The 17,550-nt window shown below is 44.2% G+C and overlaps 1 protein-coding gene across 2 annotated transcripts in view; it reads left to right on the forward strand.

The window, feature by feature from the left end:
* The window catches only part of TSPAN32 (tetraspanin 32), a 73,795-nt gene that overhangs the window by 4,557 nt on the left and 51,688 nt on the right, over positions 1–17,550 (forward strand). Inside the window, exons 2-4 of one of the 2 annotated variants that reach the window (XM_084631139.1) lie at positions 901–1,015; positions 3,236–3,333; positions 15,430–15,480. In XM_084631139.1, the coding sequence (XP_084487265.1) occupies positions 901–1,015; positions 3,236–3,333; positions 15,430–15,480 (264 nt within the window). The remainder of the gene's footprint in view (positions 1–900; positions 1,016–3,235; positions 3,334–15,429; positions 15,481–17,550) is intronic. The other variant, XM_084631140.1, reaches the window with a different exon arrangement.

Raw genomic sequence — 17,550 nt, forward strand, 5'->3', positions numbered from 1 at the left:
CCCTCCTTCCTCCAGCACAGCATTCCACCATCTCTGTGCATCTAGAGCAGAGAGAATACATATGCACCAGCAGCAGATACCATTTTCTACACTCTGGGTCCAAGTGGCGCCCCCCCGTAGTCTGGCACCTGAGGCGGCCGCCTCAGTTCACCTCATGGTAAGACCAGTCCTGCAGCCACCATCTAACAGGCTCTGAGCAGATTAGACAACACAGTGGTTACAACGTTGGTGGTCACTCAGTGTGTCGTCTACAGTAGCCCTATCATTGATGGAGCTGAAATGCCAGCAACACTGGGAAATTTTAGAGGAAAAAGGCTAGTGCAGACAAAGCCTTAAAGCACAGTGCAAGACTCATCTATTTACACTGCCTTTTCCTTAGCAGAGATAACAGTACACCTAAGCTACCCTCCACTCCGCAGAAAACACTACAAATTGTTCAAGAGCAAGAGCAGAGAACGCAATCTGACCCAGGACCGTTCTTGAAGTTAATAACATCCCTCTCACGCACACACGTCAGAATTTGCACCGATTCCTGTAGTATTTAGATATCAATGTAAATACATTGAAAGGGACGTCCGTGAAAATATGATTCCTCTGGTTTTTCCCAATGATTACAATTTCCTCTGGTAGCAGAGTCCAAGGGATTGAGTGAGTGGTTTTATATGCAGTAATTATACAGCATTGTCCAAAGAGTTTATTAATCTGCCCAGGGGTTCCCTTCACATGTGACTTTTAGGTATATACTGTAAACTAACTCTCTCAGGGAACAGGTTGTTTTCCTTCGAGCATGGATTGAAGTATCTGAGTGTACCTGATAGCATTTCATAAGTTCTGCAGTAGTTTTTTTTGTGAATCCTGCACTTGCTACTTTCCTTCTTCAGTAAAATCTCTGTTTTTCAGCTGCTGGGGCTGGCAGTCACCATACTGACCATTATCACCCACTATGGGGCTCACTTCAGTGTAATCAGTGGGGTCTCCTCTGAGGCTAACCCCTATAGAATCTTCCACAATGTCGGTAAGTGCCGCATTTTTTAGACCAACTGAGATGTCCTGTGAGGGCCAGCATCTTTGGAGCTATGTAAAATTAGGATGCAGTGAAAGGAAATTCAGAGACTTCACATGAAGTGGGATCCCAGTTAGGTGTGTAGTGTGGCCACTACAGAGGCAAGGTACCTCTTTTCTGTATGAGAAACACTTGCTTGGCCTTTTGGTGGGGGAACACTGTTCATTGTGCCTCAGCACTGCTGAGTCCACTGTTGTCCCCCATGCTTCACTTATTACAGACAAAGCAGAGAGGGTTATAAATATTCTATAAGTAGGCCCAAAGGTATGGGAGGAGCTTAAGAAGAACTCACAGTGGAAGTGAGAGGCTGGATAGGACCACAGAAAGGAGCACATTATAAGACACAAGCCATGGGGCCCTTTAAAAGTGTGGACATTTATATTTGTGTGGGATAGAAGGGGGACATAGGTGAACAGAAAGTAAGACGTGAGCTCTGGGTAGAAGAGCTTTCAGCATCAGTGCAGCTCCTGAACTCTCCCATTGGGTGTCAGCTAGACTCTGCTCTGGCCAGGAAGTAGGAGGCGACTGTTGCACAAGATTAGCAATGCGTAAGCTCCTGATAATGGGTACTGGAACACATGCTCCTGTTCAGCACTCTGTGATTCAGTAGGATCTTTATCTGAGCACAGAGATAATTGTAAAGGGGACTTGTGATCTTCTGGCAAAAATAACAAAGTGGCCTGGCATGTTTCCAGGGCACATGGTTCTGCTGGAACTATGGGAGCAAAGGGCGGGGATGACGACATTGCGCAAAGGTTTATAAACTTGGTGTGGTGGGGCAAGTTAGTCATATAAAGATGAACACTGGATAAGGTGAAAGTCTCTTGCATTCTCCTGCAACCCAATCCCTTTGTATCTTGTCCATTTTTCGACCCTGATCTAGCAATGCACTTAAGTATCTGCTTAGCTTCACATACAAAAATAGTCACATTGAAGTCAATGGAACGACTCGTGCATAAAATTAAGCATATAGGCAACAGTTTGTGGGAGCAGGGCCTTAGATTGTAAGGTCTTTGGGGCAGAGACTACCCCTTATTTTGTCTGTACTGTACCCTGCAGAGTGAGGGTCTTCCATGATCTATATTACAGCCACATCCAATATGAGCATGCAGACTCCTTTATACTGCAGTAGTTTAACTCCGATTAGTCTTCTCTGCACACACAGGGCTTATCGATACGAATACTTAGTTCATGGCAAACTGGGGTATAAATCTATTCCATACTAATCTGCTGCGCACTAAGTGTCCATGTGGACCCTGTTGCTGTGCACTAAAAGTTTCCTAGTGCACTATGATCTATCCCATTTCAAAGTGGCGTAGATCAAAGCTTTTAAGTGCACAGTATAAGAATGGCCATATTGAGTCAGAACACAGATCCATCTAGCCCAGTATCCTGTCTTCTGACAGTGGCCAATGCCAGACTAGTGCTGGGTAGATTTACACCCCAGATTGCCACAAACTAAGTGTTCATACAGACAAGCCCAGAGAGAGGGCATTTTTCTGTTTTTTCTTGTCATTTTAGTATTAGAAACTTTTAATAAAAAGATTAACTCAATTTACCAAGATTACTTCCATTACCCAAGATGGTCAGGGATGCAACCCAATGCTCTGGGTGTCCCTAGCCTCTGACTTCCAGAAGCTGGGAGTGGACAACAGGGGATGGATCACTCAGTTGCCTGTTCTGTTCATTCCCTCTGAAGCACCTGGGATTGGCCACTGCTGGAAGACAGGATACTGGACTAGATGGACCATTGGTCTGACCCAGTATGGCCGTTCTTGTGTACACCCTTTAACACAGTCCTTTCTTTTCAGGTTCAGCAGAGTAGAATGTCTTCAGTTTCTATATCTTAAATCTCTGTCCTGACACAAAATTATGTCACCCTCCTTAAGATTTCAGCAGATTTGGGCAGGATGGGGAAGGTTATTGTGCTTTTGCTGTGAGAGGGGACTGGCACTACCTGCCAAGATTTTGAGCTCTGTGGTGTTCTCAGACTTCCCAACCTCACAGCTTGAGAAGCAAAAATTCAGAAGTTCCTCATGAAAGGCAAGCTCTTCTGAGAGCTTTAGTTTATAAAGCTTGCTTGTCAAAGGGAGCCCAACCCTGCTTATGGTGAAAGAAAGGCAGCTAGGTCTTCATGTCTTGCTAAAACTCCGATGTGCCTCTTTCCTCCAGCATTCTACAGCGGGATATGTCTGACCATGATTCTGGTCCTTGCAGCCCTGCTGAGTACTGTTGCCACAGTGAGAGAATCGGTGTGCCTCATGGCAATGGTAAGTGTTTGGTTAGACAGGCATGGGTGGGCAGGGAACAGCGTTTCCAAATTCAGTGATAACACCAAGATGTGGAGATACAGGGAACAGCCTTTGTCTGGATCCAGCTTGCTCCCCACACTTGGTTTATCGACTGTTAAATGTGGTGTTTGTAGTGTTGCCTTAGTTGTTTTGCTTTGTGCTTCACATGGGGGAGAAGACAGCCAACACTGAATGCACATCATGCCACAGTGGGGTAGAGGTTGCCTGCTGCTTTTCAAGGCATGGCTGTGCCTAACCTCTCAAAGTGACTCCAGGTGATGATTTATCTATATGTGCCCTGATTTTTCGAGGTGCTATGTATATATGCCTCTGATTGGGGTCAAGGGGAGGTGCTTATCTGTCAAGATGATGCCAGTTATTGTTGGTTTGCTTTTGTAATGCCAACATTCTTCTTTGTGATGTTCTTAATGACGTATTTCTTTGTTTTTTTCTGATATTTGGGTCAGATTTTGAAATCCCATGTTCTGCCCCACGATAGCAACCTTAACTCCAATTTAATGAAGTGTTTTGTAAATATATATATTCACAATGATTGTGAGCTTAGAACATTTGATGGCACCAGCTCAGTTTTGACTGCATTACCAATTTTGGCATGCTGTCGAGGCTAGCTTTCTACCTAGCTCATACTTTTAAGGAAAACTAATTGGAGTTCATCAGCTGGTATATGCATGAAATGGGTATTTTCTCCTCAAAATGTGTCAACTACATAGCCATATCGTTTGGGGCATTCCTGCCAACCTCCTCGAGCAAAACAACCCCCATCAGGCGACACATTTGAACCATCTGTTTTGCTTCGTTTGGGATTCCCAGTACATCCACTGTCTGCCTTTCATCTTTCAGGCATTAAGCTCTTCAAGGCATTCATCTTGTGTCTTGTAAAGCACCAAGCATATTAACAAATAACACTTCTGCACAAGGAGAAGGGAGGGAGACGAGAAGGCAGCTTTTGCCCTGGTGATGGAGGCTGTGTGTGTTTCAGCAGCAGATTCTTAGACCCTCCCTTGTTGTTTGTTTTAAGCCTCACGCATGGAGTTGCCTTGGCATCAGACAGTCCTGCAGTGCTGGAGGCCAGAGCGGGTTGTGTGCATCTAGGACAGGGAAGAGGAAAGCAATGGAGTAAGTGCCTCGTAGAGTACAGGGACAGGGGGATGTGCTTTTTCTCCTGTTGTAGTAGAGTAATATAGTCGGTGAACTCAAGGGAAGCCTGAATGTGAACTGCAAAGGCTGGGAGGCACCAGTAAATTGGAGTAATCGTGTGTGTGTGTGTGTGTGTGTGTGTGTGTAGTAATCGCGTGCGTGTGTCTGCTGCTATAAGCCCTGCAGTGTGGGTGGAGTCCTTTGCACTACCCGTTCTCTCCTTGGAAGACAGAACAGCCCAGGGTCAGGGTGCCTCTTTTTACCTAGATCCACTGTGAGTGTGTCTGAAGTGGGGGCGGGGGGGGGAGAGGTAAGGTCTAAGCTTCTTGTTGACCCAAACAAGAAACTAGAAATGCGTCTTCTAAGGAAGAAAAACTCCGGCAGTCCTACAGGTTTCCTTTGAACTGAACAAACTATGTACTAATCCTCTCTTCCCTGCTGCACCACTAGAGGGTGTCAAGTTCTCAACATAAGAGAGAAGCTGCCTGCAATCTTGTTATGAGCTGCAGTGTTTTCATACACATTCTCACCACCATTTTGTCTGTCTTTCTCTCTAGTTGTCCCCCATAGTTCTAGTAGGAAGAACATTATCAGACAGGTCAGGTCAGATTGTTCTGCCATCCTTCTTGCCAGCCTCTTACGCAGCTACCGCTCTGCAAACCAGTTTACTGCTGTTCATTCTGTGGTGAACTTAAACTTGTCCTGTGTTTTAATTGTCAAAGTCTGAGTCCAGAGCCAGCTGCACTGGCCAGCATGTCTGCTGACTGACAGAAGGTAGGGGGATGTCATGTTCAATCAACTTCTTCAGACTTCATACATTAGATACGTTATTTGTTATTTTTATTATGTTAGTACCTAAGGATCTCGGAAGAGGGTTAGGACCCTAATGTACAATCTAATAACACAGTCTCTGCCCCAGAAAGCACACAATCTTGGATTTAGACAGTAAGCAGAAACTACTGGAAGCAAGCACAGGAGGGACGACGAGGGAACAGTAGAGACAGGTATGAGTGCATGGATTAGAAATCACAATAGTTTTTGTAGACACAGAGGGTTACCAGCCTAGCCAATGCCAAACTCTCAGTGATGATCTCTCAGTCCTGCTAAATCTGCAAGAGCTTGGGAGCTCATTACTAGCAGCTAAGCCTTGGGGTCCTCTCGCTGAAGAAAGCCTCTATGACAGTAGCTAGTAGAAGAGTTTTCAGAAAAAGGTGCAAGAAATCCCCTAATTGTCAACCGTGGAATTATCTGTCCAAAGGGGAAATTCCTTGCTAATCCCCATAAATTAGTAGCTAACTAACACCCTCCAGGGTTTGTGTCCCTTATACATTTTTATTCCATATGTATAATGTAGCAGGGGACGTTGTTGTTGTTTGTATAAATGTCCTATCCTGGTTTGAATGTTGCTTAACTGTTGGCCTTTATATCTTGTGACAGTGAGTTCCACAGGCTAATTCTGTGTGTGTGTGTGTTTGGTTTTTTGTTTGTCCATGCAAGTGCTTTTCGGGAACTAATCCTCACAATACCTCTACTGATCCCAAATTTACCAGTAGGCAATTAAAGCAAATAGATTAAATGATTTACTTGTATCAGTAGAGGAGTTGTAAGGACTGGGATTAGAACTCAGGAGACTCTGGCTCCCAGACATGGTCTCAGAGCACTGCAGCATGTTCCTGTGTTACAGTGTGTTTCACAGAAAGCCTAAAGTCCCTTTTCTGTAGCTTTTTTGTTGATGTACTGGACTTTTCTTTTTCATTAATTATTGATGTAAAGAGGTCTCTGTATAAAATGGATCTTGTTAAGAGTATTTCATTATGTAATCAAACAGATAGAGGAGGAAGCTATAGTATTGGTGTTCTTATAGCTGTGAAAGGCAAAGAAAAGGAATAGGGACCACTCTACACATGCCCATTGTAGATGAACTGCTTTGATAGAATACTAACATGTGGTCCATTGGATAGCATGCTGGACTGAGAGCCAAGAGACCAGAGTTCTGTTCCTGTCGCTGATACTGTGTGACCCATGAGCAGGTCACTTTACCTCCCTGTGCTTCAATTTCCCCTCCTATGCTTTGGCTGTCATTTCTATTTAGATTGTAAACCCTGTACAGAATGGGCTGTCTGTTAGCATGTGTGGGTACAGTGCTTAGCATGATGTGGGGCCCCAGTCTTGGTTGGGGGGCCTCTCGGGGTATGTCTACACTGCCATAAAACACCTGCGGCTGACCTGTGTCAGCTGACTCAGGCTCGCAGGGGATGGGCTTTGGGGCTACAAAACTGCAGGGTAGATGTTTGGGCCCTGAGAGGCAGGAGGGTTCCAGACACAGCCTGGACTCCAGCTCTAGCCTGAATGTCTACACTGTAGTTTTATAGCCCCCCAGCCTCAGCCAACATGGGCCAGTTGTAGGTGTTTTACTGCAGTGTAGACACACCCTAGGCTGTGGTGTAATACAAGTAATGATACAGGGCTTGCAGTAGTGTGGTTACCCTGGTTTGAAACCAGAGTAAGTCACATTGAAGGGAAGCCGCATTTTATACTAGTGCAGCACATCTACAAAAGGGGTTTCTCTGTTGTATTTACATTACAAATATCCACAGTGTAGACAGGCCCTAGGTAAGATACCCACTGACATTTACAAATAGCGTGAATGAATCCTACAGCACAGGGTGGTGGTCAGATCTTCAGCTAGGAGCTGCGTATGTAATTAGGTGAATATCCAGAGGCTCCTGTGATACCAGGGAACTGGAAATGGTGGTCTGAGGTACTGCACTAGTGTCCAAAAATCTTCTTTGACTGAGCGGCCTGTGAGAGTTTTATGGTCTGTCTCATCAACTGTGAGGGATAAGAACGGATACAGTATCCTTGGCAAAGCTTGAATCATTGCTTTCCAATGGCATACTGCAGATCAGTGAATCTAAATGTCCTGTCATTCTGGTAGCGTCCGAAGCCATGTCAGAATTGAAATGAAGGAGGAAAGGAAATAGCAGTCTCTCTAGAAGGGCTAGTATAAAGTAAAAATCTCTGACTCTAGCAGTTCGAGATACTGGGTATTGAAGTTTTGTCAGAAGTGCAGAGGAAGGGAGAGAAAAATAAAGAAAGTAATATGGCAATGAGAACGGTGCATCTTAAAAATCCAATAACTGAACGTTCTAGGGCTGGAAACACTGCTAGACCAGAACAGAATGTTTTCAGGACCAGTAAACTGTATTCCAAAGACTGGTTCCAGCCCAGTGATCAAGAAGAAAAATCCTCAGTCCCTGTCTGATCCAGCTCAGCTTTTCGGTGTAGTTCAGAGTGATGTACCACTATGGCAGGCATTTAGCATAAGCTGTTTGCTTTACTGCTCCCAGATGTGTAATTGTAGGCAAGTGTGTTAGGGATTCATAACAGTACAGCAGTGCACTTCGATGCCTTGCTTTAGCAGTCATCTGCTTCCTAGGCTGAGCCTGTACTTACATCAATTATGCACCAGTCAGCAATAAGAAATCAGTCTACCTGGGCTGATTAAAAGCTGCACAGCCTCCCTAAGAAACTGACACAGGTAGAGCCAGCACTACACAGAATTCTTGCTGCATTCAGTCAGAGAGCACTACATTGATTTCTCATGCAGACAGAGCTCATCAGCTTCTTAGGAGATATGGAGAAAGAGAAAAACAGAATACTGCTTCCTGTCAGTGGAAGAATGGGGGAGTAATTTTTTTCTTTTGCACACATTAAACAAATCATGAAATAAAAGTCCGGTTAATGTAACTGTACCATAAATATATTGACTGTGGTCAAGGAGTGTTCAACCACAGTGCAGGAGGAAGAGTGCAAGGATAGTTTGAAGGCAGCCTACCCACTCCCCTGATCCTGGGCCACTGTGTTGGGCCCGGTCACCTGGCATAAGAGTAGCCTTCACGTCTAACTTACTATAGCTTCCAATATCCCCAAGGGGTTGTTACAGCTCTTGGGGATTGCTAGGGCATGGGGCAGCCCCTCTTCTGGCTACAGTGGGTTGTAGGAAGTTGAACGCAGTCTCTGCCACCAGAGGATTCTCCTTAATCCAGAGTGACCGTCCTGAGGCTGGTTCTGCCAGTTCTGGTGGTGTTTTGCGTTAGCTGAGTGGTGCAAAGCAGCCCCATCACAACTGAGGACAGGGCCACTAATTGTATGCAGCATAAGATCTGAGTTTGACCTCACTGAATGAGAAGTTAAGGTGAAGTCCAGTAAGCTTTGTATTTGAACGGGGAACGTGAGAAAGGTAGATAAAAAGATAGGCCAGTCAGGGGACTGGAAAACATTTCTATGGATTCTGCCAAGTCTACAGAAGACAAATTGTTCCTTGCAGCAAGAATGAAAACAAGGTAATTCATAAAGGAGTAATTGATTATTAGCTCAGTGACAGCATTTGATGGGGCTGAATGTGCTACATCTCATACAAGAAAATGTACTGCATCATCTTGCAACAAGCTCATAGCAGTCGTCTTAGATTCTGGGGGGTGTGAAGAAGAGGCAAACTTGGCTGTTTGTATTTAAGTACAGCTACTTGTTTTTAAGAATACCTTCTAATACAATTATAAACCCTCAAACCCTCTGGCTAGGAAATAAACAAGCAGCCTGTAATTCATTTACGAGTACTTCTAGGAGTCATGTAATTACAGATCTAGCCTGGATGGAGGGAGATCTCCCAACAGGGTACAAATTTCAGTACTGGCAACAAATTACATAAAATAAAGACTGATAGAGCAGACACAGACAGGCAAAGGAGTGGGCAGACATGGTGGGAGATGTGGAGAAGGGTGTTAAACTACAAAATAATCTGATACATTTGAGAGATTTTTATGAGTAGTATAATAGTTTGGGGGGAAAGCAGAAACTGATTTTGTGCCACATTTTGAAATTATTTCCATTTGGCAGCATTGAAAATGTACCAATTTTGGCAGGGGTGAGGAGGTTATGAATTTTTTTCAGTATCTTTATTGAAATTTTTCATGAAACCTTTTTCATAATCTTTTTTTTTTCATTTTCTGAAAACCATATTTTCATATTGGTACTGAGTAAAAATTTGAGTTAAAATACCTTGGAAAATGTCATAAAAAACAGGAAAAGCTGATAATCTTTCACGAAAAGTGTTGGTGGGTTGTTTAAAAAAAAAAGTGTCCTTTTTTCATTGTGGAAAAAAATGTGGAAAATGTGACCAGCTCTAGTGAGTAGTAATCGGAACAGGTCTTGGAACAGCCTCTCAATCTCTCCTCTAGATTTCATTCCTGACTTCGGTTCTCTTATACTTTCAAGGGTTAAAATTTCACCACTGTACAGTCGGTTTGTTGCTATGATCCAGTTGTGGGGAGTTGTGGAGAATTGTCCCTTCAGAAAGGAGAGCATAGAGGGGCAGTGTTGTCTTTGGCTCTGTCTCACAGCCATGACATCACTCCTCCGGGGCTCTACCCACATATTCTGCACACTGTTGCAGTTCCTTGCAGCCACTGTCAACAGATAGTTCAGTCACTGCTGTGATTCCCAGCTTTGATTCCACTAGCAAAGGGACACGCGTGGGTCACCCTCCCAGTGCAGGTTCTCTTGGCTCCTCTGTTAAAGCCTACAAAGAAATCAAAAACTAGTGGTGGCTAGTCCATAGGGAAGTTTAACTGCTATAGCTGAGCCTCCTTCTCCAAGCTATCACATTGTATAGCTTTTTGTATTGACACATGACAGCATTTCTGTCTACTTGCCTTACAGTTTTAGGCTTTGAAAGTCTGGTGTGTTATAATATTTCAGCGGCTTATTGGACACTGTGTGACCTCACAATCCATGGTGTCAGATACTTGCCCTGGAGAGCCTGAAATATTGTCAGTAATACTGTGCATTTTCGACCTATTCTCATAGACTCATAAACTCTAAGGTCAGAAGGGATCATCATGGATCATCTCTAGTCTGACCTCTTGCACATCGCAGGCCACAGAATCTGACGCCCCCCATTCTAGTAATAGACCCATAACTCTGGCTGAGTTACTGACATCCTCAAATCATGATTTAAAGCAGGGGTGAGCAAACTACGGCCCGGGGGTCACATCCAGCCCTCCAGATGTTTTAATTTGGCCCTCGAGCTTCTGCCGGGGAGCGGGGTCTGGGGCTTGCCCCTCTCTGGCGCTCCAACCAGGGAGCAGGGTCAGGGGCTTGTCCCACTCTGTGCGGCTCCCCGAAGCAGCAGCATGTCCCCACTGTGGCTCCTATGCATGGGGCAGCCAGGGGGCTCTGCATGCTGCCCCCATCCCAAGCACTGCCCCCGCAGCTCCCATTGGCCAGGAACCGTAGCCAATGGGAGCTGCAGGGGAGGTGCCTGCAGATGGGGCAGTGTGCAGAGCCGCCTGGCTGTGCCTCTGCATAGGAGCCGGAGAGGGGACATGCCGCTGCTTCTGGGAGCTGCTTGAGGTAAGCACCATCCAGAGCCTGCACCCCTGACACCCTTCCACGCCCCAGCCCCCTGCCCCAGCCCTGATCCCCTTCCCGCCTTCTGAACCCCTCGGTCTCAGCCCACAGTATCCTCCCACACTGTGAACTCCTCATTTCTGGCCCCACCCCCGAGCCCTCACCCCCAGCTAGAGCCCTCACCCCCTCCCGCACTCCAGCCCCCAAATTTGTGAGCATTCATGGCCCGCCATACAATTTCCATATCCAGATGTGGCCCTCAGGTCAGCAAGTTTGTCCACCCCTGATTTAAAGTCTTCAAGTTACAGAGAATCTGCCATCTCTAGGCCTGAAGGAGAAATGCAAGCAATTTGTGCAATATCCACTGTCCAGACTGACTCTAACTTGATCAAAGTGAAACATATAGATTGCATTTGTCCTATATCAAATTCTTTCAAAGTCCACTCCCTTCATCATCTTCTGCCATATTCATCCAGGTCAGTAGAGCACTGGATTGGTTTACAGAGGTGCATAGTCCTACCTGAACAAAGGTATGTACCTGTTTCTTGGAAGCCTTATTAATAACAAAATCAAGCCTCATCTGGCCAGTTCAAAGTGTGCTTGTTCCTTGAAAACTGACCATAAAACAGTGCATGAGTGATTCTGGCACTTTTGGGGGGAGCCGAAGCAGCATTCCAGTACTCGGATAACTGTAAAGTAAACCAATGATTATTCATGCTAAAAATATTGGAATTTTCCTAAAAGCCTCTTTCAGGTACTGTTATAATGTATTCTTGTTGAAATCATGAGTTCTGGCTCTTCTTTTTTTAGTGCTTGAGCCCTGCTGCAAAAACTGCTTTGAGGGCCGTTGTAGTCAACTGACTAGCTATTGCTAATGCACTGCATGGCTGAGGTTTAGAAAGGCTGGCTATCTTTCCCCCCCTTCTCCCCCATGATTATCGTTTAATTCCTTAAAAACAAATGATGGCCCAGATTCTTTGCTGTACTGAATTTTCGCTCAGTGCAGAAGAGGGGAGGAAGCCACAATGGAACTAGTTATGGAAGGCTGCTCTTTCTACTAGCAGCTGGTAAGGGTCCCCAACGATGCTCTGGCCACAGCCTTCCCTGCTCACAGTGTGGTGACTGGCATAGGAACAGTTACACCAGCTCTGTACATACTGAGGGCTCCCCTACAGTCAAAGGGAATCTATTGTGTTGTGATCAGATTCCATCCCTGCAGCACAAAGCTAATGGAGTAAGCCAGAGAATCCAGCCTGATGTCTCTGAACTTGAACAGGCAGAGAAGAGTTGCAAGTCAGGAAACATAATCTCGTGAAAAACATTCCTGGGGTTATAACTGTCAAGCTGTCCTGCAGTAATTCAAAAGCATGAGTGCCAACCTCAGGGCAGACTCTTACAAACCAGGGCACAAACCCCAAATTTGATTGTAAGTTCTATACAAGATTTCACCAACCAGTGATCATGTGTAAACTCCTGAGGTGCTGTAACAGCCTAAACATGACACAGACCGTTCCATACAGTACTATTAACTGTCTTCACAAAAAGAAAAGGAGTACTTGTGGCACCTTCGAGACTAACCAATTTATTTGAGCATAAGCTTTCGTGAGCTATAGCATCCGATGAAGTGAGCTGTAGCTCACAAAAGCTTATGCTGAAATAAATTGGTTAGTCTCTAAGGTACCACAAGTACTCCTTTTCTTTTTGCGAATACAGACTAACACGGCTGCTACTCTGAAACCTGTTAACTGTCTTGTCACTCAGGTAAGAAGCTTATATTTGTGATAGATGGTCACTTACACCAAGTATCACAGCAATAGTCAGGTTACTCCCAATCCCAAATGACCAGCCACTTACCCCAAGTCAATTGCACTTTAGATCTCACACCAGAGACAATGCTTGTAGCCAATCCTGTAATAAACTATCTAAAGATTTACTATATAGGAAAAGGAAATGAGAGTTATATACAGTGTTAAAGCAGGTAAACATACACACACACAAATGAGTTCCAATCTTAAATTTCAAAAAGAAATAGAAGTGTCTATGAAAACCAAGCTCTATATCAGGGGTCAGCAACCTATGGCACGTGGCCAAAGGCGGCACTCAAGATGATTTTGAGTGGCACTCACACTGCCTGGGTCCTGGCCACCGGTCCCAGGGGCTCTGCTCTTGGCCTGGGGTCCTACTGCTGGCCCCCTGGCACCCGGGGTCCCGTCCACCGGCCCCCACTCAGCCCGCCTCCAGCCCCAGGTCCCAGCCACTGGTCCCGGGCACTCCACTGCTGGCCCCAGGTCCTGGCCGCCAGCCCGGGGCTCTGCAGCTGCCCCCAGCTATGGCCCACTGCCCCAGCCTGGGGCAGTGAGGGGTGCAGACAGGGGCAAGTGGGGGATTAAAATTTGCTGCAGTGCCACTGTACTGGGATATTTTTAAGTCCTGATTTGCTGCTTACATCACTATCACGTCACGTGGAACAGCCTGTTGCGTTTGATGTTGTGCGTGCCGTCTGTCACGATTTTTTTCTCACTCTAAGTTGAGGGGTACATTTGACAAAAAGTCAGCTCCTAAGAGAGCAAAGTTAGATGTCCGTTCATTTCACGTCACAGCAACATTTGGTGGCTAAGTTGTGGGCAAGGGTTTGGTGCGCTTTGTAAACTGTTTTGATGCAATCAAGGCCTTTTTGTCAGAAAAAGGACAAAACTACCCCGAACTGGATGATGACAAATGGCTGTGTAAGCTCATCTTTCTAACTGACATCACCTCTCACTTAAACAAACTCAACCTCCGTCTCCAGGGTTCAGGGCAAACGGTTCTGGATCTTTATGAAACCTGGAAGGCATGTGTTGTAAAACCAGCAGTTTTTTCTCGGGATATTCGAACTTTGACTTTCTGCTATTTCCAACACATAAAAGAGCTATTGACATGTTGCACTGTCAGTGTCGATGAGATTGGAATGTACATGCAAGAACTGGAATCAGAATTTTTTGACAGATTTCAAGATTTCCAGTGATTTGGCCCAATGCTTTCTTTTCTAATTAAACCTGAAAAGTTCAACGAAAGCCACTTGGATTTGTCTGTATTTGAGTGGAAGAGTGTTGAAGATTTTGAAATGTAGCTCATTCAGTTAAAAAGGTCAGAATTGTGGGCATCAAAGTTTGGAGATCTGCAGACTGCACTTAAAGCTACTGAGAGAGATCATGGGGCCGCTCTTCTGACCTGCTGGATGTCCCTGCCAGTGAAATTTAACTGTTTGAAGAAAATTGCGTTTGCAATGCTTTCAGCATTTGGATCCACATACCTGTGATAACAGGTATTTTCACACATGAAATCTGTCCTCTGTCCCTCGTGGAACCGATTAACAACTGATCACTCAGAAGCCTGTGTGCAACTTAAAGTATCCAAATACGTGCCAGACATTGAAAAACTCAGCAAGGAAAAGCAAGGGCAAGGATCGTACTAAACTGATAAGAACTGCATTTGAATTTCCTTTTAAATGAAACTTCTGAAACATTTTAAAAACCTTATTTACTTTACATACAACAATAGTTTAGCTCTATATTATAGACTTATAGAGAGAGCCCTTCTAAAAACATTAAAATGTGTTACTGGCTCACAAAACCTTAAATTAGAATGAATAAATGAAGACTTGGCACACCACTTCTGAAAGGTTGCCGACCCCTGCTCTATATAGTCCTTTAGGGCTAACCGAGGTTTTGCTTCTACCTAGTAATCCTTGCGCCACCCGCCGCCCTGAGTCCGAGCAGCATAAAGATACAGGCCTCATCTATATTAGGAAATTAGGTCAGCATAACTGTCACTCTAACTGTGTCACTCAGGGATGGATTTTTCATACCTTTAACAGACCTAACCCGCGGTGTAGACAGCGCTAGGTGGACAGGAGAATTCTCCCATCGATATAGCTATCACCTGTTTAGGAGGTGGATTACCTACACTGATGGGAAAGTCTCCACTGAAACACCACGGTGGTGCAGCTGTAGAGGTGCTGCTGTAGCAGTTTATGTGCAGACAGGCCCAGAGTTCCTTCTTGTTAGGAGTTTTTATTCCCTACCTTCCCTCCTGCTTTGAGCTGCAAACTCAGCTGATGGGAGGAATTCACTTGCAAGACTCATCTTCATGGTGGGGGGGTGGGGGGAAGGGATGAGAGTTAACAACACATTTTTTTGTCCTCTTTAATGTTCCACTCTAATCCATCTGGTGTTGATGGGCCTCCTTGTTGGCCAGGATGTAACACATTCTGTTAGAGATCAGCACTTTACACTAGTTAATGTCTCTCTCCTGTCTGGTGATTGATACAGTTGCAGGGCTTACAATGCAACACTCAAATATTACGTTATATAATATGGGATACAGATGTTAAGTGAAATTAATGCATGCAGTCAGCAATTGACAAGCATTCCATGAAGTCTAAACACATTCTTATAATTCTAATACCTGTTTTAACAATACTAACAGACAGGTGAGCCAGTCTGATTTCAATTATGTATTTGTCAGGATTCAACTGAGGCGGGGGACCTTGACTTAGGCTGTGTCTACACTACCATGGTAAGTCGACCTATGCTACGCTTCATGAATAACATAGCTGGCGTCGACGTACCTTAGGTCGACTTACCGCAGGGTCTACATCGCGGGGGGTCAATTGGAGAAAATCTCCCATCAACTTACCTTACTTTTCTCATTGCGGGTAGAGTACAGTGGTCGACTGGAGAGCGATCTGCAGTCGATTTGGCAGGTCTTTACTAGACCCGCTAAATTGACTGCCAGTGGATCGAGCTCAGAGCATTGATCCCTGCCGTAGTATAGACCTGCCCTTGGTCACAATAACAAACATATGAACTGGTTCACAAACCTTTAGTTCATTTCCCACAATATAGAAAAACAGACTTATGTCAACAGGGGAGGAAACAAAGGAAGAAACCTGTTCCTTTATGTCTATGTTGGTTTGAGCTTTTATTAATTTAGACAGGAGTGGCTTGGAAGAGTAGATACTCATGGTCCAGAATGAATTGAACTAAAAAGCTGGAATAGGAAGACAATATCCAATTGCTGGATGGAGTTATCCCATAGTGAAGGAATTTTGGGGGAACCTGGCAAGCTCTAAGGTGTAGGTCAGTAATATCAAGTTGTTAGCACCAAAGCATACCACATATAAATAAGCAGGAAACTTAATTAGTTTTTTTGGCTTTTGTCAAAAACCAGAATTTTTTCATTTATTTTACAGAAAGGGCACTTGTCATCAAAGAAAACGTTTTGATCAGTTTTGAGTACAAAAAGAGGAGACTGGGCATGCACTAAACACATGGACCGTGTAAAGACAGCCCACATAGTCACTTTTGTATAACTTTGTACATAGAAAAATGCAAGCTGTTTCTTAATAATCTACGCCAATGTTTTCCTGGAGTCTCTCATACCCAAACAGGCCTAGCTTGTAAACAGGGAAATCTTGAGTCCAGAAACACAGGCACAGAAATCCTGTTCTCGGAACAAAACCCTGAGAATGTATGTGATGCTTTCTCAATGTTATAGCGTGAAGTACTTCACGCTAGAAAGGGTCAAAACACATGAAAATGATTTTGCAGAAAATGTCAGTGTTTTCATTTTTCAGGGTTCAAAATGGAAACATATCCCATTTTTTGCAAAAGTTTGCAACATTTTTAATCAATATTTTTTATCACATTGTATTGACAACATTGACTTTTTTTGTTTCTTCCTGAAAGCTGGGTTTTGGTAAACTAAAAATTTCAACATTTTTTAGATATATTTTATAACATTTCAATTAAAACATCCATTTAATGAAGCCAAAGAAAAATTTCCAAAAAAGAGAACAAATGTTTAAAATGTTGACAATTTTTCACAAAATGTTAGCTTTCAATGAAATTCTGGATTCAGCTTCAGGATCCATTGGGCTTTAAACATTTTACTGTCATGTTCCTTTTAGGTAAGCAGGATCCATTGGTCTCATCCTTATGACAGGCATCCCACATTTCACTCAATCTCCAAATAGTGTTGGTTTGGTTTGGTTTGGTTTCTACAACTAAAGAGATGGCTTTTCTAACAGCCAGCCCTGTAAACTTCATCAAGAATAGGAAAGCCAGCCTGCATTCTTTCTGGCTTCTTTATCATTATCACTAGCCATACTATTCTGGGTCAGTTTCTGACCTTGATTACACCTGTGCAGTCCTACACCTGCACAACCCCGACTGGAGTCAGTAAGAATCAGCTTGGCTTTGCAGTTGGAACTTAGTTAACAACTCTGAAGCACAAGCCAGAATAGAATCCAGCTCATTCTCTCATAGCTTTTGGCTCTGCAGTGTTATTGAGGCAAAAAAACTGTTAATATTTTTCTCTCTCTACTGAGCGGACAGGCTCTGAACACACACGGGGAGTTTGGATCTCTTGAGTAGGAAGGTGCAGATTTTCACATAGTCCCACTTCAGAATAGAACCATGTTTTAAATCTAATTTCTTAATTTCACTTTTTTTTTGGTAGAACCTAAAGCAATAGGTTAGCAACTTTATAGTACACAACATACTCTTCCACTGAACATCCTTTAAAGGCCCTTGTGTAGTTATGGTCCCTGCCAGGGAATTTTAAAACCATTGTGTAGCTGGCTCC

Source organism: Lepidochelys olivacea, assembly GCF_965140295.1.
Source record: "Lepidochelys olivacea isolate rLepOli2 genome assembly, chromosome: 6".
Classification (NCBI taxonomy): Eukaryota; Metazoa; Chordata; order Testudines; family Cheloniidae; genus Lepidochelys; species Lepidochelys olivacea.